This window comes from Nothobranchius furzeri, chromosome 5 (assembly GCF_043380555.1).
Source record: "Nothobranchius furzeri strain GRZ-AD chromosome 5, NfurGRZ-RIMD1, whole genome shotgun sequence".
NCBI classification, from domain to species: domain Eukaryota; kingdom Metazoa; phylum Chordata; class Actinopteri; order Cyprinodontiformes; family Nothobranchiidae; genus Nothobranchius; species Nothobranchius furzeri.
In genome coordinates this window covers 74,514,752-74,539,558 of record NC_091745.1, presented here as the reverse complement: position 1 = coordinate 74,539,558, position 24,807 = coordinate 74,514,752, and the positions used below count along the sequence as shown (strand labels likewise).

The following is a 24,807-nucleotide window of genomic DNA, read 5'->3' as shown; positions in this document are numbered from 1 at the left end:
TACTGAATCCCATTATCTGCCTTAAGTGCTTTATTGAGCTCTCTCCACACTACGGTCGAGCTGAAAATGAACAGACATGAAAATAAAAGTGGGAGTAAATGCTGATTTTACACAGAGACCAAGAGAGACATTAGCTCATCTTCCTGAAGTTTTCTATGGCTTCTTTCACTTTCTCCAGCTCTGTCTGACTCTGCCGTAGCTGTGGACGGACGGGGAGGGAAAAAAGTGTTATTTACCTGAAATTCCTGCGTTCTAGAGTTGCACAAAACAAGCAAGTCAATTTATTTTCGTCACCTTCTCTGTATCCTGCTCCTGCACCTTCACCGGCACCTTCTCCTTGTAGTCGCTCTTAACCATCCTTTCTCTCAGCTTCTCCATCTGTTTCTCCAAGTCACCTTTCTTTGTCATCAGCTTAGTCACTTCCTTCTCCACATCAATGAGTCCCTGGAGAAGGGGAAAAAAGTTGTAAATGATTGTCTTGTAATGTCGGTGTTGTAGAGAGGACTAAAAAGCAAAGCCAGAGAAGCACATTAGCATATTTTTACTTGTAAATGTGATGTTTTGTGCTTTTAGGGCTTTTAATGTTCCACCCTGGAACCCGTCAAGGCTCAGAGAGCATTAAGCTGATTAATAACAGAAAAACGGAGATGAACACCCACTCATCTGTGGCGTATGATGACTCATTTACACGGATACGATGAACCGAAACAGAAAAAAAGCAGATTACCGGGGCTCACCTTGAGCATGAGGTTGACAGTGCATCTGTCAGAGGCAATAGCCACAGCGCAGCCTTCTGGGACCGGCTGACTGGCTGTCAGCGGAGCGACGGCCTGACAGTAAGACAAAGTCTGGATCTGCAGAGCGTACTTCTGCACCAGCGACACGGTTGCAGCGTCTAGGCACTGAAGGTAGCCTAGGAGATAAAACAGGTGGGTGTAAGTCATATTAGCTCAATTATCCTGCGTGCTCGTGTAGCTCTGTCCATTCTACAGCAGCGTGCTCACAAGCAGGAAAAATATCAAATCAAAAGGAGCTTAAGATGGAAATAATGACGCTGAGAGTCTGTAAGTGCAAGAGTTAATTATGCAGCTGCTTTCCAGCACGTCTGCTCGTGGCGGTGGAAGGTGAGAGCAGTTTAAGTGTTTCAGAAAGTTCTGGAATAAAACTCGAGACACATAAAATGTTCCTGAAATCTTACAGTCGGCTCGCGTCTTTGTCAGGTTGTAGTCGGCTCTAAGCGACCGGATCGTCCTGACCACCGTCATTATGAACTCCATGTCGCGGTCAACTTCCTCACTGTTCCAGCAAAACTAAAACACGAAGGAGAAAATCTTTTTAAAAAAATGCATTGCCATTAAAAAAAACTGCTAGAATTCTGCATCTTACCTCCTTGGTGTCGGGGTAAGATGTGACGGAGATGCTGGGCGGATCTGTTTGAGGTTGTCGCCGTGGCAACCGCTGGTAGAGCTCTTCAGCGACGAAGGGCATCACGGGAGACAGAAGGCGCAATCCGCCGTCCAAACAGGTGTAGAGCGTCTGTCTGCACACCCGGGCCTGCCTCTGACCAACGCCGTCCTCTTCCGCTTTGATAAACACCGGTTTCACGCTTTCCTGGATCCGGAGAGGAGAAATTAGAGAAATGCTACGTGCGTACGCGGTGACAGAGTTGATCAGAGTCCCCGGGTTTACCAGGTAGACGTCGCAGAGCTCGTAGAGCCAGAAGTTGTAGATGGCGGTGGTGATGGTTGGAAAATCGTAGGCCTTGAAGCCGGCGTCACAGAGGGCGACGGCGGCGCTCAGCCTGGACAGGATCCACCGATCTGACACGCTCTCCTCACCGCACAGCTGAAGAGACACGGAGTGTGATCGGGTTTGTTCGGCCTAACCTCTGAGAGGAATAAACCAGAAGTCTCTCCTCGTCCCACCTGAGCCTTTTCCAACGGTGCAAAGTCATCTCCCAGGGTCTTCATCGCAAACTTCACAGCGTTCCACAGTTTGTTGCAGAAGTGACGGTAACCCAGAATCCGGTTGACATCCAGGTTGATGTCCCTTCCTGAAAGATGCAATAATAATAATAATACAGTTCATATATCTTCTCTACTGTTTTAGACAGACACTTGAATGTATTCACCTTGGCTGGTGTAGGCGCACAATGCAAACCGGAGAGCATCCGTCCCACACTCTGGGATGCCATTTGGATAGTCGGCCTTTTGGCCCTGCTTTGCCCTCTCCACCTCCAGAGCGTCCAAGTTGCTGTCTGTCAGCTGAGCATGAAGACCCTACAGGACGCACAGACGAAACATCAAAATGCGTTCAGCTGTTAACCTGCAAGAGGAGAAAAGTGCAAGTAAAAGAAAAGCGTTCATTCGGTGCCCTCTAGAGGACAGGTCTGCCTCATCTGCCCGAACCGGTTCCTCCCAGCTGCTCAGGAGATTGATGGATTCAATAAAAGCTTGTTGAAAGCAAAAGTAGGAGGTTGATGAAGGTCGTATAGGGACTGGGAGACAGGGAGGTGCACCTGAGCTGATGTGTTATTTCACTTTACCTCCAGGGAGATCCCTGTAATGACATCGAGCGGGTCGATGACGTTGCCTAGAGACTTGCTCATTTTTCTTCCGTGAGCATCCCGAACCACCGCGTGCAGATACACCTGTTCAACAAACGCAGAATTATTTAAAAGGTGTAATCATCTGATTAGTCTGACAGCCTACCGAAGGTTTTATTGACCTCACCTCTTTGAAGGGCAGCTTGCCCGTCAGCTTCAGACCCATCATCACCATCCGTGCCACCCAGAAGAACAAGATGTCATGACCCGTCTCCAGCAGGGTGCCAGGGTAGAACACCTTCAGGTCCTCGGTCTGAAGCAAAAACGAAGCATTTATGAAGGAAACGTATGAACATACCGAGAAAACAAGTTTCAAAGTCGTGTTTTACAAGGATGACTTTCAGAAGGTCAGACATAAACCGTTTATGTTTTAATAAAAGTTACAAGTGACCTCAGTGTTGAGGTGACGTATCGAGTTTATAAGCTTTTCTTTATAGCTCCGCTTCAGCAACAGGAGGGACCGTACGTCTGCACCGTTTGTGTCAGTAAAGAGTCAGCCGACTTCAGCTTTACCTCATTAGGCCATCCGAAAATGGAGAAGGGGAAAATGCCAGATGAGAACCAGGTGTCCAGAACATCCTCGTCTGAAAGGCAGGAACAAAAGTTGGCACCAATGAGCTGGAATTAATTACCGTATTTTCCGGACTATAAGTCGCACTTTTTTTCATAAGTCTGGCTGGTCCTGCGACTTATACTCCGGAGCTACTTATATACCAAATTACGTATACCGCGCTGCTGCGGACCGGCTTCGGTCCACGCTTCAGCCTGCGGCGAGCTGCTGTGGGCCGGGCGGCTCCGACCCAGGAATGAGCTCTTCCCGCCCGTTGGGAGGGTTTCAAACACCGCCATCCTCTGCTGGAGACCGTGGTGCGCTGCTGTTCATCTATTTTATTCCGTTTACTTGTTCTTTAGTTGTTTTATCTGTATTTTTATTCAGGGTATCTGCAGGTTTAAGGGAGCCAAATTTAAGACTTTTTAAGACCTTTTTTAAGGCCACTTTGACCAAATTTAAGCTACTTTTGAAATTAAATTGAAGCTATAATTTCCAGCTATTGCCTGGAACCGGTGCTAACCACATCACAAAAGTGGGATTAACCATCCAGTTACCATTAAACTTGCACTTCCCCATGGCGCAAGCTCCCACTAGCTTAACCAGCTAATGTGCTCATCTAAAATTAGTCCCCTTTCACAACCAACTGAATGTGTACAGTTCTGCTTATGTAAGTATCGTACACAAAAAATGCTGAACACTAACTAGAAATTCACAAAATTTAATAGAAACAAAATAATTTTATTTATTGGGTCTTTGGTCATTTAAGACTTTTGGAAACTGTATTTAAGGATTATTTGTCATTTTTAAGGATTTTTAAGGCCTTAAATTTGGAAAAGTAAATTTAAGACTTTTTATGGACCCGCGGATACCCTGTTTACTGTGTACTGTGTTCCTTCTCCTGTAAAGTGACCTTGGGTGACCTGAAAGGCGCTTTTAAATAAAATGTATTATTATTATTATGTTATTGTTACCGGTACTTGTCTTGCAATGTGAAATACTTGGTCTCAGATTTTGTAAGAAAAATAATAAAATTTCCACCCCAAGATGCGACTTATATGTTCTTCATTATACATTTTATGGCTGGTGCGACTTATACTCCGGAGCAGGGGCGGATGTAGGACTGAAGAAGATCCGGGGCTTAACGCGCGCGCACGGACACACACACACACACACACTCACTCACACACGTGACACGCACTAGTCGACATCATATTACAAATCACAAATATTTTCAAATAAGACTCACAAACCTGAGTCAACACCAGTATCATCAAAGCTGAGGATCTGTCGCGGAACCTTTTGTCTAAAAAAACGTCCTTATATCCATCTTCACACATGCATTTCAGACAGAGACTGTAGAAGAAGCCGGCTGCTGAAGGGCTTCTTCAGTGGTGGAGGCTCAGGCAGGCTGTATACAAACTACTGCCAGCTGCTCCCTCTCTGTTGGACTTTGGTACTGCATGTTACTTCCACGTTTTAGATCCGGGGCTTTTCAAAAAACATTCGGGGCTTGAGACCAAGTAGCCGGACCAAACGCCGCCCCTGCTCCGGAGCGACTTATACTCCGGAAAATACGGTAATATGTTGGAATGACCTGCAGTTGTTAAATCATCTAAAAAAGGAAATCTTACCCTGTCTGAGGGAAATTTTGTCCACAGACACGTTAAAGCGTCTCGCAGCTTTTTCTCTGGCCTCCTCCTCTGATCTCCCGCTCACCCAGTAATGACCATCCGTGTCCTGGAGAGCAGATGAGGAAACAAATCAAAGTCTGAGCTATGATGCAAATCGTTCTTTTACACATCAGGCCTCGACTTCAGTGACGGGGATCAACTCGCCTCGCCGGGTTTCACAGAAGGATCGCCGACGGTGATGAAGTAAGCAGGAATACGGTGACCCCACCACAGCTGGCGAGAGATGCACCAGTCTCTATACAAGGATGAAGAATGGGGAACATTTAAAAACGACACTCATTTAGATGTTTAGAGGCCAAAAGTAAACAATTAGTGAGCATAACAGAAACTTAAATATCAAATCAATCATTTTGTTCTTTAATTCTAGTAAGAAAACAACAAATTTATATCTAATTGTGATTTATGCCCCCTATATAACAACATTACATACATGAATGCTTTCTCAAACAAAAATGTTCTAAAAACATCACTTTGTGTTACAATATTAAAGGGACTTAACGGAGTTTTGAATTTTTACGCTCGCGATTCCCCCCCTCAGGCCAAAAACATAACGACAGCTTCAATGGTAGGCTCGTGCACGAGGCGCGCATGCTGTACGTGCACACTCCTTAACGAAAATAACAGCTGAGACAGTCCCTTGTGTGAGTGTGTGTGTGTGTGTGTGTGTGTGTGAGTGTGTGTGTGTGTGTGTGTGTGTGAGTGTGTGTGTGTGTGTGTGGCCCAGAGGACAGGAGAACGTGCAGCTAATTAATTAAATAATTTGGTTCTGTACCTTTCTCTTCAGCACAGCCGACAAAGGTTTATGATGGGTCAGTCCTCCTGCATGCTCAGATCATTCCCTTCCCTTGCTTGAAAAATTGTTCCAAAATGAAAGTTGAACCCACATCTTTTTTATCTGTGAATTCAATGCCGTTCGGCGAGTCTCAAATAAAAATTTGGGCATCTTATTATTGTAAAAAAATATACCATTAATGTAAAAAAGGAACTCTAAATAAGCTATGTTCACACCCAGAATCGAACCCAGGACTTCTGCACGAGAGTCCGGCGTGTTACTAGGTGAGCTAAAGCATCAGTAACGTCCTTTGTATCTGTAACATTTATATCCTTGATGACAGCTGAAACAACGTTCAAAAAAACGATTTGGAGCGAAAATGGCTATTTTGTTGCTAATTTGCAGGAAATATCTAGAAGAAAGTAGCTAAGGGTCCTCAGAAATGTAGCTAGGTTCGTCACTAGGCGTTAGGAGTTGGCACCATCGACTGCCTCTCTCTCTGCTGCTAAAGCTACGGATAGCAAATGCTACGGGCTATGCCTGAGCGTGAACGTGCATGAAGCAGCCTGCTCGACCCGAGCATCTCTCTTTTTCTGTGATTTTACAGAAAAACAGGCAATCACAGTAAAAATGCCAGGGCTCATTCTACAGGACCAGGGCATTGCAGGAGAATGTATGAAGAAGAAATTTATTATTTCTATTCATGTTTTGGCTGTCAAACTTCCATAATGTCCCTTTAATACAAATTTTATTTTCACATAAATTTTCTAAAACTTGGAAAATACTTCCTATTACTACAACAAAAACTTGAAGCGTAAATATTTTAATAGCATCAGGAATCTTAAGTCCTTTGCTTTAAATTACCAACAAGTAAAAGGTCAACAAAAGAGATGAAAGGGGACGGGGACCTGATGTTGTCCATCCAGTTGAACCACGTCTTGAGGTGGTGGTCGGGGATGATTTTGAGCTTGCCCTCTCTGACGACATCTGCGGCCTGCTTACCCATTTCGGAGCAGTTCACGTACCACTGTGGCTTCAGCAGCGGCTCCACAATGTCCTTGGAACGACTGTTGGAGCAGAAACACGGATAAGCTTTATGTCTCAAACACATGCACCGAGTTCCATTTCTATGGATCTAGGATACAGACTTTGGTGCTTAAAACTCGTGTGTTTTGTGACACGTAACTTTGAGATGCGTATTTTGAGACTTGTGCTTAGAAACTTTTAATATCCGTAAGTCACTAAATGAAAGTTAAAGTATTTGACAAGCAATTAAAAATTGCACCCACATTTTCAAAGTTAACACACATTTCTTTTAATAATGGAAGTTTTTGCATCTTTACTGTTCCCCTGCTTCAGCCCTTTCCCCCCTTCCCCCGCACAGTGGCTGCATGGGTTTGAGGTTTGAAGGAGATCTGAACTGTATCATATATATGTATAAATGGTATCGAATGTATAAATATTACATGCTTATAAATTTTTCTTTTCAAACACTTTTCTGTCCTGTCTCTGTCTATTATCTTCCTGCAACCCCTCTCAATCCTAAAGAAAAACTGCTACCTGGCTTCATATATTTTCACCTCATGAGTTACCTTTGAACTAAAGTTCAAAAAGATTTTCCGACCGCAAAAATAGCGGAGTGTGTGCCGGCCGCAGCAGAGAAGTCACCAGAGAACAAAACCGGTGATGCGCTCCGCTCCGCAGCAGTGAAACGCATCAGGCACAAATTAAAGACAGAAAGCATAAAAGGAAGTGAGCAAACATTAACGGCCATGTGTTAAATATTTTTTGAGGTGACGACACTTTGAGAATGTTAATGTGGCCGTGCTCAGGACGCATCTGTCTGCGATCAGAGCTCTGCGCCTCTCAGCTCAAAATAATCTCCGGAGAGTCCACATAGATAATATAAGTAAAACCAGGATCTTTTTCATGCTACCCCATGGTGTGTAGGATGAGGGCCTCCAGGGGAGCCCGTCACCCTTTCGGGTGAGCCGGGCTCCCTTTAGCTCACCCGTAATTTGAACCCTGCGTATAACACAAGTTGGTCGTGTGAGTTGCCAGAACGGTCCTTTCAAAATAAGACAGTTCCCGGATCTTGTTCCGGCAAGATCTGGCTCAAATTAACCCCTGCTACTAAGCTAAAGTCAAATGCTACTAAGCTAAAGTCAAATGCTACTAAGCTAAAGTGAAATACTACCAAGCTAAAGTGAAATGCTACCAAGCAAAAGTCAAATGCTACCAAGCGAAAGTCAAATGCTACCAAGCGAAAGTCAAATGCTACCAAGAGAAAGTCAAATGCTACTAAGCGAAAGTCAAATGCTGCTAAGCGAAAGTGAAATGCTACTAAGCTAAAGTGAAATGCTACTAAGCTAAAGTGAAATACTACCAAGCTAAAGTCAAATGCTACCAAGCGAAAGTCAAATGCTACCAAGCGAAAGTCAAATGCTACCAAGCGAAAGTCAAATGCTACCAAGCGAAAGTCAAATGCTACCAAGCGAAAGTCAAATGCTACCAAGCGAAAGTCAAATGCTACCAAGCGAAAGTCAAATGCTACCAAGAGAAAGTCAAATGCTACTAAGCGAAAGTCAAATGCTGCTAAGCGAAAGTGAAATGCTACTAAGCTAAAGTGAAATGCTACTAAGCTAAAGTGAAATACTACCAAGCGAAAGTCAAATGCTACCAAGCGAAAGTCAAATGCTACCAAGCGAAAGTCAAATGCTACCAAGCGAAAGTCAAATGCTACCAAGAGAAAGTCAAATGCTACTAAGCGAAAGTCAAATGCTGCTAAGCGAAAGTGAAATGCTACTAAGCTAAAGTCAAATGCTACTAAGCTAAAGTGAAATACTACCAAGCTAAAGTCAAATGCTACCAAGCAAAAGTCAAATGCTACCAAGCGAAAGTCAAATGCTACCAAGCGAAAGTCAAATGCTGCTAAGCGAAAGTGAAATGCTACTAAGCTAAAGTGAAATGCTACTAAGCTAAAGTGAAATGCTACTAAGCGAAAGTGAAATGCTACTAAGCTAAAGTGAAATGCTACTAAGCTAAAGTGAAATGCTACTAAGCGAAAGTGAAATGCTACTAAGCGAAAGTGAAATGCTACTAAGCGAAAGTGAAATGCTACTAAGCGAAAGTGAAATGCTACTAAGCGAAAGTGAAATGCTACTAAGCTAAAGTGAAATGCTACTAAGCTAAAGTGAAATGCTACTAAGCAATAGTGAAATGCTACTAAGCTAAAGTGAAATGCTACTAAGCGAAAGTGAAATGCTACTAAGCGAAAGTGAAATGCTACTAAGCTAAAGTGAAATGCTACAAAGCGAAAGTCAAATGCTACTAAGCTAAAGTCAAATGCTACTAAGCTAAAGTCAAATGCTACTAAGCTAAAGTGAAATGCTACCAAGCTAAAGTGAAATGCTATCAAGCGAAAGTCAAATGCTACCAAGCGAAAGTCAAATGCTACCAAGCGAAAGTCAAATGCTGCTAAGCGAAAGTCAAATGCTACTAAGCTAAAGTGAAATGCTACTAAGCTAAAGTGAAATGCTACTAAGCTAAAGTGAAATGCTACTAAGCTAAAGTGAAATGCTACTAAGCTAAAGTTAAATGCTACTAAGCTAAAGTTAAAAGCTACTAAAGTTAAATGGTAAATGCTTATTGGTCTTGTTCGTACACAATCAGTCATCCACCCAGTCACAGGCTGGTGATGAGCTACAATGCAGCCACAGCTGCCCTCGGGCACACTGATGGAAGCGAGACTGCCGAACACTGGTACCACCGGTCCCTCCGGCCACCACCAGCAAAACTAAAATGTTACAAAATTAAAGCTACATGGTACAAAGCAAAAGTTATGTGTTAATTAACGATAGGTACATGATAAAAGCAATAAAGTCTGGATCCTAGTTCCATACACTGAGACAAGAAGCCTGGTTTACCTGCAAACTGGGACAACCATGGGGTTGTCTTTGATCTCCTTGAACTGGCCTCTGTCCTTGAGTGCTTGAAGGACTGCTTTTCTGGCCTCGAATCGTTTCATGCCCTTTGGGAAAGACAGATTAGATGAAAATGGCCTCCTTGAAAAGGCTCGGCTCTTAGTGTCGCCATAAAAATACCCAGGCTGCACGAGGAAGGAGGCTAATGAGACACCCTACCAGGAAGGGAGGAGGAACGTTAATAAGCAGTCCATTCTCATCCAGGATGTTGATGAAGGTCAGATTGTGTCTCTCTCCGACCTCGTAGTCGTTATGGTCGTGGGCTGGGGTGATCTTGACAGCACCTGAACAGGAAATATTGGAAAGAGACATGAGGAGGAATAAAAAGGACGACTGTAATGGGGAGAAAGGTCCACCTTAACGACTCTGTATCATTAGTTTGTCTCGTCTCTCTGAAGAGCCGTGGACACATGACCAGCCTTACCCGTTCCAAAGTTCATGTCCACAAACTCGTCAAAAACTATCGGCATCTTCCGGTCACAGAAGGGATGCAGCACCGTTTTACCCTTCAGATGCTGATATCTGGGGTCAGCCGGGTGGACGGCTACGGCCGTGTCCCCCAGCATCGTCTCAATACGGGTAGTAGCGACAACCACCTCCTCCTCTAAAGGAGCACAGAGGACAGGATAATTACAGGAGCACAGAGCGTCGGCTAAGATGTTCTGCCTCCGCTTGTTCGTGTACCTGAAGCATCCACCTTGTAAGCAAAAGACACCAAGACCCCGAACTCCACCTTCTCCTTGTATCCAGGCACGGGCAGCAGAGTTCTGCCCGTCAGCTCTTTTTTATCCACCTGAAAAACCAAAAGAATATTCCATCGAGAGAGGACACTGGCAGAGTGGTTCTGTCAGCATTAAACCCAATGGGGTGAAATTCCCACCAACGCATTCAAGATGAAACGTTCAACAGCAAAGGAGACGGACACGTTTCCCTGTGGTTTCCCATAAAACTACAGATGGGAAAGAAACTTGCCTCAGACGAGAGGTTTGGGGGTTAGGGGTTATTATCTTGGAGCGATGTCTCGGAGTGAGCGCGACCCCCCCCCCCCCCCCCCCGGTTAAATTCAGTTTTCCAAAACTGATTCAGCTTCTGAAACTTTGTGCATCAACAGTTGTTTTTAGTGACATTTTAGCAGGAAAGTAAGGTGGAAACACCTAGATAGCCATGAAAATCGGCCGCACGTGTCATTTGACCACGACCTCTACATGTATCGGTATCGGGAATAGAAAAACCAATATCAGTCAACCTCTAGTTCTAATCCAGGAAAGCCGTGAGGACAACAGGATCATAGTTTAAGCTGCAGGATAGCTTGCCTCTATGTCAGAGATGGCTGAGTTTAGTGTGCAGGACCAGTTGACCAGCCTCTTGCTCCGGTAAATCACTCCTTCGTCGTGCATCCGGATGAAGGCCTCCTGGACTGCATAGGACAGTTTCTACACACAAAAAGTTTATCCAGATTTTTGTTACACAAGAGGCTAGATGAGAGATTTGGGAAAACTCACAGGATCCATAGTGAAGCAAGCTCTGTCCCAGTCCAGAGAAGATCCCAGTTTCTTCAGCTGGTGGTAGATACGATCTCCCTTCCTGCAAAAGCAGCACCGATTATTATTTAGTGTCTTCTCTTCTAATCTCCTGTTTTACTCTACTCCTACTCACTCGTTCTTCCATTTCCAGACCTCCTCGATGAACTTCTCCCTGCCCAGATCGTGACGGCTCAGACCTCTCTCTCTCATCAGCTTCTTCTCCACCACCACCTGGGTGGCGATGCCGGCGTGGTCGCAGCCCGGGTTCCACAGGGTGGTCTCCCCTCTCATCCTGTGCCTGCACACGTGGCGTTAAGAGAAACGATGTCCGCTCACGCCGTTTTAACAACAAGAAGAAACCAAACTTTCAGTGGGCGAGCAGAGTAGCTGTAGTTACCATCTGGTGAGACAGTCCTGGATGGCGTTAGTCAGAGCGTGACCCAGGTGAAGGGATCCTGTCACGTTAGGAGGTGGGATGCACATCATGAACATGCCACGAGGGTTTTGCTCTCCGATACTCTTCCTCTACAGTCGACATAAACAAGTTAAGGAAGGCTGAGGGTATCCGTGAAATCGGTGGCAGGGACGGATTCTCTTACACCATACTCGGGCTTGAAAAATCCCTGCTTCTCCCACCACGTGTACCACGCCGCCTCCACATACTGAGGACTGTAAGAGTCAGGAAGTGGACTGACGACATCTGAAATCAGAGCAGATAAACACCATCAGTGCTGCAAATCCTAGAGGGCAAAAACGATACAGTTAATGAAAGATAAAACCACTAAAACACTCGAATTAGAGCTCCACCGATATGGGCTGTCCTATCGCAGATACCGACGTAGTAATATGGAGGTCCTGGCCCATTTTTTTGGGCCAATGTTCAGACATTTTCCTCCTTATTTGCATCCTTAAACTTCCCTAACAGCAACAAATGATGCATGACATACCTGAGTCTGAATTTAGCAGACTCTTGAACCTTAAGGTTGTGCACTAGTCCGTGTTTAAATCAAACATTGAATTCAATTCTTTCAAATCAACAAACTGACAAAGATTGAAAAATACAAAACAGGTGAATATAAAGAAATCTCAGTTGACAATAACGTAGATATACATGTAAATAAAGTTTAGCAACAGCACCAGGCGGCCCGTAGGTGTGCCCGACTCTAGATCAATGAGTTGTATAAAAAATGGCCACTGGCCCGATTGTTCAGCTGCTTTGAATCTTAGACAAATGGTGACATATTAAGAGAAATGCAACAAGAAAGTGCAATTCTGTTGCAGTTTGGGATTAACTCTTGTGCCCCACATTCAAGCGTCGTACGTGTAACAGAATGAAATGACTGTTTTCCCCCTCCTCTGACACAGGACTAGTCTGCATGAGAGATGGTCTCAAGGTCTCATGCATTCCTTCTGACCTGCTTATTTTCAGCTCAACAGAAGAATGAACTCTTTTCTTTTAATTAATCAAAGAACTCTATTTTAATAAGTTAATCAAACAAAGTGTTAGTCAATAAATAAGATGTGACCGATCTGTGAAATTAAAATATTACTTTATTATTATCCTATAGAAAATAAAGGTACTGTGACTTTAAATGTTCCAACAGGACCGTTTTCACGTAGCGTTAAAAGACATGACACATTACTTTCACTGATCCAATCAGAATCTGATGGAGGCGTGGTTCTGATGGTGCTTGGTAACTCTGTCAACTTTTCATTCGACCATAAACCAAAACATCCGAAGTATAAAACTATGCCCACGTCATCTCTAACGCCAGTTCAAAGCGTTCCAGAGAAACTGTCGGAGTGGCCAATCCGTAACTTTCCTCTTCAACCAAAAGAACCAACGACAAGCTGGAAAATGCGTTGCGGTTCCAACTGCTGGCCGACCCAGGCTCGGGTCTCACCAGACGCTAACAAATTGTTGCGACCCGGAAGTATCTCACAGACTGGACTGATCGGAACCGCTGCTTTTCCTACCAGCTCCGTTCCATAAAGGTCAAGCTGGACCTTTACACCTCCTGATCTAGACGGGGACTTCCGCTCAGGGTATGTAGGCCGGCAAATGGCGTTGAATGTGTTTATGAATCTCCTAACCAAAGCTTAACGCAAAGACATCACCTTCGGTTCCCATCAGAACTAATCGCTTCTTCGGATTTGCTGGTTCTGATCAACATCACGTCATCCCATTCACCGTCTCATCCACCTTAGTTACACCATACATTTAGTTTTAAAGTTAGTCTAGTTTAACTTGTTAGTAATAAACTTCTTAACTTTTAAACTAGACTCTCTTCTGTTGTCTGAGTGAATACGAAGCGGTTATCTAATCCCTGCAATAAAAAGATCCAATCTTCTGGTTTAAAATAACCTCACAGATCCATAAGGTTGATTTCATATTTCCTATGGAATCCTACGTCTTATGGCTTATTAAATAACATGTAATTTAAATCATTGCATACGCAATAGTTGCAGGCCCGTGAGATACAGACAGGTCTGTCGGAAGGTAAAAGGAAAGCTCAGGCTTGATTCAGAAGATAAACAGCAGCAGAAGGGTGGTAACGAACTGCTGTGGAAAGTTTTTAATTCTTACTAATCCAGATGCAGCATTCACCTTTTTTATCTCCAGCAGGGGTGAGAATGTTGTAGGTAAACACTCCGAGCTCCTTCTTCTCAGGTTTGGTTTTTTTCTGGGGGAAAAGTGCAGACCAGACAGAAAAGCTGCATTTTTTGTGTCCCTCAAAAATAAAAATCACACAAATCTCTCACAGGTTTTGTAGAAGTTCGTGTCTTTACCTCTGCTGGAGGTTGTGTCTTTTTCTTTGCCTCCATTTCCTTCTTCTGTTGGAACTTTTCCAGCTTTTCTTTCTTCTTTGCTTCCTTTTTCAGCTGCGCTTCAGTCTTCGGCGGGCCTGCAGGAATGTTCAGACCCAGATTTAGGTTTATTATTAGAAATATTACATTTATGTTTCTGACTATAACCATAAGGTTTGTTTACCGTTGGCTGCGGTGCTGTCCACAGCTGGACCGGCATTTGCAGCTTTTGAGTTTCCAGCAGCGTTTGCTTTGAGTGCGACTGGTCCCACCTTCTCACAGAGTGTGATCCCCCCCAGCACCTTCAGGAACTGGGGCTGATTCACGCAGGTCGTAAACCATCTGGTAACATTGGTCACCGTTTTTCTGTCCGAAGGCTCCAATGCCTGAAAAATAAAGTATTAAAAGAAAAATGAGGACACTTATACAGCCAGCATGCGAGACCCTTTGCGCTGCGTGGCATACGTACATATCTGAAGGGCAGCAGAACAGCTGTAGCTACAGCCATGTCAGCCAGGGTGATGCTTTCTCCCACTAAGAAAGTTCTTGGTGCCAAAGCCTGATCTAGAACTTTCAGAACTCTCATGAGTTCTGCTCTGGAGCTCTGTTGGACCTAAAAGAGCACAACATTCAGGGGAAAAAATATTTACTGAAATAGATCGATTAAAAGCTTCAGGACACCTTTTTATCCACTCCCATGACTCCCATCAGAGGGAAGACCACCGCACAAGACACAGGGGTGAGCTCATTGTCTGCAAAGCTGAGCCACTGCCACACTTGACTCTGCTGCTTTGGATCCAAACCTGCTTTCTTCCCCTGAAAAGACAAGTACCAAGCCACAGCAGCGGACCCACTCAGGACTGAGTCACCCTGCCCAGGAGCCAGCACCAAGGCTGGTCTGGAGCGAAGGCTCAGGGATGCAGGTGGGTCCTCTGTGGTGATCTGTGGGCGAGAGGACGGACAAAACTCTGCAGCGATGAGAGCCAGGAGACTCCTGAAGTCATCAGGGTGAGGGGACACGTAGAGAGTGGCCATGTCTGCAGAAAACATGATGTACGCCCAGTAAGCTGGTTTAAGGGTAGCCAAATATATACAAGGCAGGTGAATGCGAAAGTTCAGTTGGTGTTTTGAGAAAAACATAAAAAACCCACATTTATTGAAGAAAAGCACTCTCTATATTAAGTTCATTTCTATGTATTCTGTGAACACATTAAAACACAAGTCAAGTGCCGTAAGAGGAGATATTAATCTTAGCTTGTGAGGCTGATCTACACCAGCTGAGCAGAAGTGGACCCGGCTAGCCGGCTTTAGCTAGTTCAGCTAACAAAACTAATGTTGTGTTTTCATTTAAAGTTTTACCTGCGTTTCCGCTTTAAACTCTATGTGAAGTAACCATTCAGAAAATACGTGACTTTAAAGAACACATACCTTTGAATGAAGCGTGGGCTCAGCTGTTAGCATAGACACAGATCCACGAGCCCTCAGACGTTCTGCACATGCGCTGTCTGATGCAACGAAGCTGCGACTTCCGGGTCTGACGCGCGGCTTCTTCCGCTTCTGAGTTTTCATTAAAGAAACAGTGTTTTTATTTTATTTTATCAAGGATTTTGTTTTTAAAATAAAGTCATTTCTGATGGTATTAAAGTAAAATGAATATTGTTTTGGATTAATGGTTTTCTTAGAGGTTTAAATCATTCTTATCATGTTAACAATAACCATAACAATAATAAGAAGAGTATTATTAAATCTGATATTGAATTTAATTAAATATTTTCTTAGCTGGACAACTTTTACTAATTCAAAATAAACGAATCGGATTGCACTATATGTAATTTATTGTAATGATTAAATTAAAATGTAAGAGAAAATCATTGCTTATTTTGGTACATCTCTTGAAAATGTTTTCAATGGAAACAGACATGAATTACATCTGAATAGAAAATCTAGGAAATGAACATGCTTCAGATACTAAACCAAGCACAGCGTATCTGAATAAGTGACTGAATCCCTAAAGTCTGCCAATATCTAATTTCTACAGAATGAGGTGTTTTTATGTGAGTAGTTTCACTAAAAATTCACATTAAAATCCTAACTCTGACTATGTCCACATGCCCTTTTTACGAGTATATTTCCTTTTCAGACAGATTCCATAGAAAACAGGAACATTCCCAAGTGACTCCAAATGTTTGAGTATAGTTGGATCTGACTCTCTGGCTAAATTAAACCTGTTTGCGCCTTTGCCCTGAGGTAGCTTTATTCTTCTATAATAAACTCAATTTCACTGAACTGCAAATACAACTGTAGTCATGCTATTACTTCAGCATCACTTTCAAAATACACTGAAACAAAGAACCAAATAATACTCAGCGCAATCATCAACCAGCATCTTTTATTTAAATGCACAGATGCCATAGCAACACACAAGTTGAGCTGAGTGTTCCCATCCAAACAAAATGAGTGCAGTGTTTTTTTTTAATCCAGAGCTGTCAGATAATCAGAGCAGCTTTTTTTTTTTTTTTTTACAGTGAACTGTTTAGATCTACATTGTATGACATTTGACATTCATCACATTTTTGGGCACCACTTTACAATAAGGCTCCCCTTGTAACTGCCTGAATAACAGTTTAAAGATATGTTATTAATAATATGTAAAAGCAAACTATCAAGAATTAATAACAGTGAGATGAGAGAAAATTACCTGGTTTCTTGCCCAATAGTGAAACAAAACTGTTCTCTCCCATACATTTCATCTAGACTTGTTATATAAAACATGTGATTAAGTAAATTTTAAGCACATTGAGCATTTGTAAACACGTTTTATATAATATTTCACTTTTTCACCACAAAAAACCAGCTCACAATTCTGCAAGAAACTGGTCTGTTTCGTTTGTCTTAATGTGTAACAATATTATTTACAATGACACATACTTAAAAAGATGTTTACAGATTAATTAAATGATAACGGATAAATGAGCCGCACTCCTATAGCGCCGGTCAGAGTCAGAGGACTCCAAAGCGCTTTACAGCAGGGATGTTCAATTCTGGTCCTGGAGGGCCGGTACCCAGCAGGTTTTAGTTTTAGCCCTGTTCTGTTGTCTGCAGAGCCTGATGAGCTGCTGCACAAGTGACTCAACCACTGAATCTAGTGTGTTGGAGCAGAGAAACCACTAAAACATGCTGAAATTAAATACTCCTGCTCTACAATCATTCACCCATTCACACGCTGATGGTGATGAGCTACACTGTAGCCACAGCTGCCCTGGGGCACACTGACAGAGGCGAGCACTGGCGCCACCGTCCCTCCGACCACCACCAGCAGGCAAGGTGGATTAAGTGTCTTGCCCAAGGACACAACAGCAGAATTCCCTGCTGGGAGCTGCAATCGATCCTGAAACCCTCCGGTTACTGGACGGGCCACTCTACCTCCTGAGCTACTGCTAACACAACTATAACATATCTATACACTATAAGACATTTATAACGGGAGCCTTATGGTGAAGTGGTACCCATTTTCCTCTAAAAAAACATCGGGAAATCCTTCTAATGACATCATGTTCAGAAATCTTCACCATTCCAAAAACCTAAAGAATTCAACAAACCAAAAATAAACAAAAATGTATTTGTGGCGTCTTTTCCTCCCTTCATTCTGACTGCTGGCCAAAGGCCTCTCTCACTGTACCGACAAACGAATCTGCCACCCGCTTGATTAAACCCCCTCCTAACTTTAACACATTACCCGCTCCCTTTCCACTTTTCCAGGCCAGCTTCCCAAACCCCCCACCTACAGTTTGAACCTGACCCCCCAGCTCTGACACCACTGTTCCCACATAACCCTCAGTCTGCTCCCATAAACGTCCTCCAAAGAACCTGGTCACAGACCAGGCATTATCCAACAAGTCACCAAATATTCCCACTGTGTCTCCAGCCAGAGCGCCCACCCCCGTGACTCCAGCGTAGCAGCTGCTCAGCAGGGCCTCTCCCATCGAGGAGGTGCAGTGGTAAGCACCGGAGAAGCAGGTTTCTCCGATACCATACAGCATTTCTGTGGCTGAGCTCATCCAGGACAGAAGGTCAGAGGAGAGAAGCTGGAAGACGGTGAAGGTGTCTCCCGGCAGAGCAGAGAGAACAGCAAGATCCTCCTGAAGAACGTAGACCACCTGAGTGAAGAGGATGGTGTCAAAGAGTTGATGAAAATAAAGTTATTTTATTTATCACAATGTTTAACAAAGATAATCTGAATAAAAACAACATTTTCAAATGATCAGGGCATTCATTTCAAGAAAAAAGCTATCCAAACCAACTTGTATGGAAGTCTTCCGCGTTAATCATGGATTAACTGTGATGAACCACATCAGTTTAGTGTCACCCGCCACACCCAGGCCTGGTTACTGCCAGACTAGTTAAAGAGCAAGTCACCCCCTACCAGATTCTTACTCCACTCCCACTTCCTGTTTGAAAAATGCAACAAATGCTGTTGCCTAGCAGACCGAGAGGGCGGAGCCGCTAACAAATACACACAGGCACACAATGGCATTGTGACATCATATTGTACCAGCTAACATTCTAGGGTACCTCTTAGCCAATAGCGATGGCAGATTTAAATTCAAATGCTGCGCAGAGTTTTTACCTGACAACGTCACAACACTGACAGTTTTAGGCAGAAAATTTGAACTAAAATGCACTAAAGTGCACGTGTCTGCAGCACGATTAGACACGCATTTATATACGTAGCTTATCAGAAAAAAAAGTCGATTTGGGGGTGACTTGCTCTTTAATTAACACCTAATAAATTTCCCGCTTCACCCCCTACTGGTTGAACGTAGAAGTATCTTAAACAAACCTGCTGTTGCTCACACTGGCTTTCCCGATCACGACGTTGTCCGACAAGTTTTTGTATTTCACACGATTTTACGAATGTAAGATTCTTGTTAGAGCAGAAAGAAAAAACAGGACTTTGCTTGTTATTTTTGTAGATGGTTTGAAACTAAAACGGAGTGTTAGCCACGCCGATGTTCACTCTGGTTTTAGCTGTTTCTTCTTCTCCAAAGACATTGCTATCTTCCTTTTACTTCCAGGCTCTGCCATGATGACAACAAAAAACGCAAACTTCTTTTTCTTATTGACAGTCGGAAAACTGAAAAAGCTAACTGGTAGCTTTTAGATTAGCGACCGGCGCAGTAAACGGCGCTATTGCCGTAAAGCAGGTAGAGAGCGCCCAGTGTTCCTATCTGAACCACCAAAACTATTTAGTGCAGATTCTGGTCCACTATCGCTCAAGAACCAGTTTGAAGTGTAAAAACCTATTTAGTGTTGCTTTAAGAGGTCACTTCTTTAAAACCTGTCTGACAACATGAAGTAAGCTACAATAAAAACATCAAAAAGCAACACATCATGACGAGATCTGAAGAAATTCCATGACCAAAGAAACCGGAACAACACTAAAAGCCTAAAAGGCCTGTGTTACCTCAGGTTAAGGTCGGAGGTCATGATTCAACAAGAAAGAAAGGTGCAAATGGATCCATGGGAGAGGTCCATGATAAAAATCTCTGCTGACCAGATGAAAGCAAAGACTCGTCTCACATTTATAAATATGTTGATGATTCCCAAGATTTGTAGGAAAATATTCAGTGGACTGGTGGAACTAAAGTGCATTATTTGGAAAGGTAAGACTCAAACCTCATTTCAGATGTCAGAACATCACACTAAGGGTCAAACACGGTGGTGGTAGTGTGATGGTCTGGGGCTACTTTGCTGCTTCAGGACCTGGACCACTTGCTGTTATTGATGGAACCGCGAATTCTCCTCTCCATCAGGAAATCATGATAGAAAATGTCTGAACTTTGACTTTAAACAGACCATTTATTTTGAAAAAACCCTCCAATGAGGCGGAGTTAATACAAATCTCTAAGGAAAGGTGGGACAAAATTCCCCCACATTAATGTGAAAGACTCATTACCAGTTATTACAAATGCAGCTGTTGGCACCAAGAGTAACATAACCAGTTAAGTAATTGAATTACTTTTTTCCACACGGAGACATGTTGGTTTGGATAGCTTTTTTCTTGATACAATAAATCCTCATTTGAAAACCGCCTCGCTGTCAAAGTGTTCTTTAACAAGATTAAACAAGCATTTATTTTTATGAATTGTTAGAAAAAGCCTTTTCTCTACTATTTAAATGAAAAAAAAGACACAAATACTGTTGATAAACACGATATAAATAAGGAATTATTGTTAAACTCATCAATTATTCTAATGGCTTTTTAATTAATTAATTACTTAATTAATCAATTAATTAATTCAACTTCATAATATTTGAAAGTTTTCTATTTATGTGAAGTAGCAAGAGAATAAAATCCAGCTTTGGCCTTGTTTTGAAACCGTTGGTAGAGTGAGTCTGCAGAAACAAACATCAGGCATTAATGCTTCACTAGGATGTTTTACCTGCTCAGGTAACTGTGTGAGGGTGGAGAACACAGGCCGCAGAGGAGCTTGGACAATGGACATAGCGGTGGACAGGATGTAGACCAGCGTGCTTGTGGTGTTTGAGTCTGTGTCTTCTTCACTGGTGGTTTCCTGGTCCTCCTGCTGTTGATCTGGATCTGCAGAAAGTTCCTCTGGAGGAGCATCAACACCTGCCACCTGATCAGATGTTGCTAGTGCATCTCTGCTCTTCTTCACAACTTCATCTTTGCCATTTCCTGAATTCACGTCTCTAGCATCTGTTTTTTCAGCCTTTACCTCATCTCCTCTACTCTGAAGCCCCGCGCTGACTGCAGCTGTCGCCTGTTCTTCTCCTCCACAGCGTTCGGAGAACAGCTCAGCTCCTCCCAGCACCTCCTCCAGCTCCTTCATGCTCGCTGGCCTCTCCTTCTCTGTTGTCTCTTTGATTAACCCTAAACTAAAGGCAGCTTTCCCCTCTGGAGGAGAACAGCACACTGCAGACCACAGCAGCTTCGCCCGACACTCCTCACCTCCACGCTCAGCTGCTCCAAGTCGCCCCGCTCCTATCAGGATGTAGATGTCACCCCTCAAAGTGTTGCACTGGGGTAAGACGCTCGACTGGACAAGTGCTGCCACTGTTGAATCCCAGTGCTGCAGAAGGGTGTCTGTGGGGGAGACAGGATGAGACGGAGCTCCAGCTCCTCTGAGAAGAGCCGGGATTTTGATGCCGTCGACTTCTTCCTCCGTCTGACAGAAAAACGGTCAAAGACAGAAAAGATTCATGCACATGCTCCTGGAGTTAAAACCATTTCAAATATGATTTGTAATTCTTGGGATTAGATACCACTACACCATGAAAGATTACAGATGCTTTTACATCCTTTAATAAACTATTAACTCAACACTAACAACAAAAAGAGAAATGGCTATAAACTAACTGAAGGCTAAACGTTTCTTTGATTGAATATCTAAAATTAGGATGGGAGGCAGATCTTTTAGTTATCAGGCTCCTCTCCTGTGGAACCAGCTCCCAGCCTTAGTCCGTGAGGCAGACACCTTGTCTACTTTTAAGAATAGGCTTAAAATATTTTTATTTGATAGGGCCTATGGTTAAAATCTGATGTTAGCCTAGATCTGGACAAGTGGGGGAGTAGAGGGAGGTGGAGTGTACAGTCGGTAAAGACGGCTCTCCCTTGCCCTGACTCCAACATGCCTCCATCTTAAAGGCTAGGTTATCCAGAGTTATCTCTGTAGTTATGCTGCTATAGGCTCAGACTGCTGGAGGACATACTGACCGTTTTCCACACTCGACTACTTTCTTCTACAATCTGCTCTTTAACTGTATTATTTCCTGCTATTTTAGCTATTAACTTTATTTTTTTCTCTAAGTGTTTTTCTCCCCAGAAGAAGCTACAATGATGTTCTGCTGAGCTGTGGTGGCCTCATGGAGGGGGCCATCGTCTTGAACACTGCTGCTAACCACTTAAACATTCTCCCTCTCCTGATAATAACTTTTTGCTTTCCTTGACGTTGGATGTGCCACTACTAGTTTACCAGTTTAATCATATATTCACTAGGATAAATACAATAAAGTTTATCTCTCACCAAATAGAATATTTACTAAGCAATCACAATGTAACCATAGGCACATTGCTTGGTGTGTGTGTGTGTGTGCGTGCGTGCGTGCATGCGTGCGTGCGTGCGTGTGTGTCTTCTCAATCCCCAGTGAGTCGTGGAGGATGGCTGCTTATACTGAGCCAGGATCTTCTGGAGGTTTCTTCCTGTTAAAAGGGAGTTTTCCTCTCCACTGTCGCTTTATGCTTGCTTAGTATGAGGATTGCTGTAAAGTCACTGACACTATTCAGTGACTTGATGCAATTTGCTGGGTTCCTTATATAGGAAACATTTTTTCTGATCGGCTTAATGAACTGACCTGAATTGGAATGTTTATTATGTGAAGTGCCTCGAGATGACTCTTGTCGCGATTTGGCGCTTTATAAATAAAATTGAATTGAATTGATTCTGTTGCTTCATCAGATTACAACAAATCTGCAAAATTCATGAATAAAATCTAGTTTAGCAACTCTAGAAAAGTTAGCTGTGTTGCTGCTGGACCAGTAAGATGACTGGCCCTCAAATAAACAGAAAAATTTCAGTTTTTAAGATACATTTTTAGGAGTGGGAATCAATTAAATTTTAATCTAATTAACCAGAGGCTTTGGAATCAATTAATCTTGATTAATCACATTTCAATCATTCTAGACAATTTGCACCCAAGCAAATCTATTTTATTAAAAATAATGTTAGTGAGGTACAGATGACATCCTCACACTTCAATTGGGATACTTCTGTAACCACAAGGTCTATTTGACTACTTTGGTCTCATTATAAAGGTAACCACTGTGGGATTTGTTTGGATGTGTAAATGCTCATTTTTCCCCCCAATTAGGGATGCTTGGGCTCAAGCTGTAATCATTTTAAAGCGTTATATTCCCACCCCTGAAAATGATCGAATTCTATGTTTAAACTATGAGATAAATATGTTTTAAATAAAAATGTTGACTCCTAAAAGTCTGATGAAATTTTAGTTTGTAAAAATCATTTGTGGGTTTTGGGCCACACGAATATCTCTATTTACTGGCACCAGCGTCAGTATAAATGCTATTGTAATATTCACATTAGGATAAGTCAAACAATATGTATTCAACAATTTATCTTAATTTGTATGTTTACATCTATTCTATATAAAATCTACGCTTTTGCATATTAGTGGCCCTGAAAATGCTAATTTTTGAGGAGTAAAACTATTTTTATGAATATTTAATTTTGTGTGCTCATTTATTGCAAAGATTTTCAGCCAAAAAAAGAAAAAAAATCATTAAAAATAAACAAGCTAAAGCTTGTAGATCTGAGGTTTTGCTTCTTTGTGAAACTTTGCAGAGTTGTATCTCTGAGGGTGTTAGATTTTAAAGGCCCGACTCAACGCTGATGCTCCATCCTAATATCACTTTAAAGCATCTTGCAGCCTACAAGTTCAATTTATATTTTTATTCTACCAACATTTTTCCTTTAAATGTTTCAAAGTGTGTAACAAATGTGTCCTCACCACTATCTCCTCCCCCATCCCTGTCCATCCGCGGCTGAGACGAAAGGCGGTGTAGACAGCCGTGTCACAGGTCGGCGTGGACACGGTGGCAAACGCCTGTCCCCCGGGCAGCCTGTGGCATCGCGGGCGCAGCTGCAGCCCCGCAGGGCCTCCCCGAGGAGGCGTCTGTCGGTAGAAGCAGTCTCTGCAGAGGCTGAAGCCCTGGCTGGGGCTGTGCTCATCTGGCTGAGACAGGCCCGGGCCTAACGCAGCCAGCAGCCAGACAGCTGCACTGACAGCAGCAGGACCCAGCATGGTGGTGAGCTCAGCAGTGCTCCCTCCTCCTCACAAACACACTCACTGAGAGGCTTATAAATGATCCAGTGGTTTCCGTGTGCAGATGAGGGATACAGCGTTTTCCCTCACCCACTCCTTGTTCCGTCCTCCCGTTTAGCTGCAACCATGCCTGCTTTCTTTTCATCTGAGCAGAGCCTGAATCAGTGTTTTCACTCTTGCTTACTCCTTCATTTCCCCTTTCCCTCACAGCCTCCCCCCCCTGACAGTTCCACCCCCTGGTTTTTCTCCATCTCACCCCTCCCTCACCCTCTGTGGTTACACCTTTAACTCCCACTGCTGTTATGTACACAAGCTAGTAGGTTCACACCTACTCATTACCTGTAATTCTTCATTCCCGAGCAATTGTTTTTACTCTGCTGATGGGCAAAACTCTTAAACTAATCTGTTTGTAGTCCACGTCAGTGAATCCGAACTCTGCACCAAGACGGTTGAAACGTTTCCAAACCTGGTCTGACTTTAAAAGTCCAGAGCTCTAAAATTAACACGACCTGTTTGTGAAATCCTCGTTAAAGTCGAACCCTGACAAGTGTCTGAGTCACGGATCACCGTCTGAAGAGAGCGGCGACTTCTCCGGCACATCCACGGCTGGCAGACTGGAACTCCCTTTCCTAAATATATGAAAAGGCCACCTGTTGAGACACGAATGGAGTCGACTGATCTTTACAAAATCATCACGCAGTAAACCTTTCAAACACTGATTCTGACTTTGGGAACGAGCAGAACTCTGCAGGACTGTTGCTCAAAAGTTCAAACTTTTCTGTTTTTTTTTTGCAATAGAAAAAAAAAAGATTTTATACATTCAACAATCTGCAGGTAAAGTGTGCGCACGCTTTAGGTGGTGACACAACCAGCTGCGGGAGTGGAACTCAGGAATGAGTTTTAGGGTGTGAGGTTTTGGGTGTGACACATTTTTTTGTGAGACAGCTTCTCTGACATAAAATTGCATTTGTGCCGTTTACAAATCAAACATGACAACATTTAGGATCA

The 24,807-nt window shown here is 43.2% G+C and overlaps 2 protein-coding genes across 3 annotated transcripts; both read right to left on the bottom strand.

The window, feature by feature from the left end:
* Positions 1-7: 7 nt before the first annotated feature.
* On the bottom strand, positions 8-15,494 carry vars1 (valyl-tRNA synthetase 1). Its single transcript, XM_015950279.3, has 29 exons — positions 15,364-15,494; positions 14,617-14,972; positions 14,405-14,548; positions 14,120-14,321; positions 13,918-14,033; positions 13,736-13,811; positions 11,727-11,827; positions 11,525-11,652; positions 11,261-11,425; positions 11,107-11,188; positions 10,918-11,037; positions 10,289-10,397; positions 10,029-10,208; positions 9,764-9,888; positions 9,548-9,651; positions 6,530-6,688; positions 4,994-5,084; positions 4,790-4,895; positions 3,119-3,189; positions 2,733-2,858; positions 2,546-2,650; positions 2,132-2,279; positions 1,926-2,053; positions 1,690-1,845; positions 1,387-1,611; positions 1,199-1,310; positions 738-913; positions 295-444; positions 8-199 (listed from the first exon to the last, which is right to left on the bottom strand). Exons 2-29 carry the CDS (start codon positions 14,968-14,970, stop codon positions 131-133), a joined length of 3,828 nt encoding a protein of 1,275 aa, XP_015805765.3. The 5' UTR covers positions 14,971-14,972; positions 15,364-15,494; the 3' UTR covers positions 8-130.
* Positions 15,495-16,305: 811 nt separating this feature from the next.
* On the bottom strand, positions 16,306-24,011 carry si:ch73-54f23.2 (endonuclease domain-containing 1 protein). Of its 2 annotated transcripts, XM_015950275.3 has the most exons (4): positions 23,485-24,011; positions 20,676-21,125; positions 20,379-20,576; positions 16,306-18,092 (listed from the first exon to the last, which is right to left on the bottom strand). In XM_015950275.3, exons 1-4 carry the CDS (start codon positions 23,776-23,778, stop codon positions 17,577-17,579), a joined length of 1,458 nt encoding a protein of 485 aa, XP_015805761.3. In that variant the 5' UTR covers positions 23,779-24,011; the 3' UTR covers positions 16,306-17,576. The 2 variants fall into 2 exon arrangements, with proteins under 2 accessions (XP_015805761.3, XP_015805760.3); XM_015950274.3 differs by having other exon boundaries at positions 20,379-21,125.
* Positions 24,012-24,807: the final 796 nt, after the last annotated feature.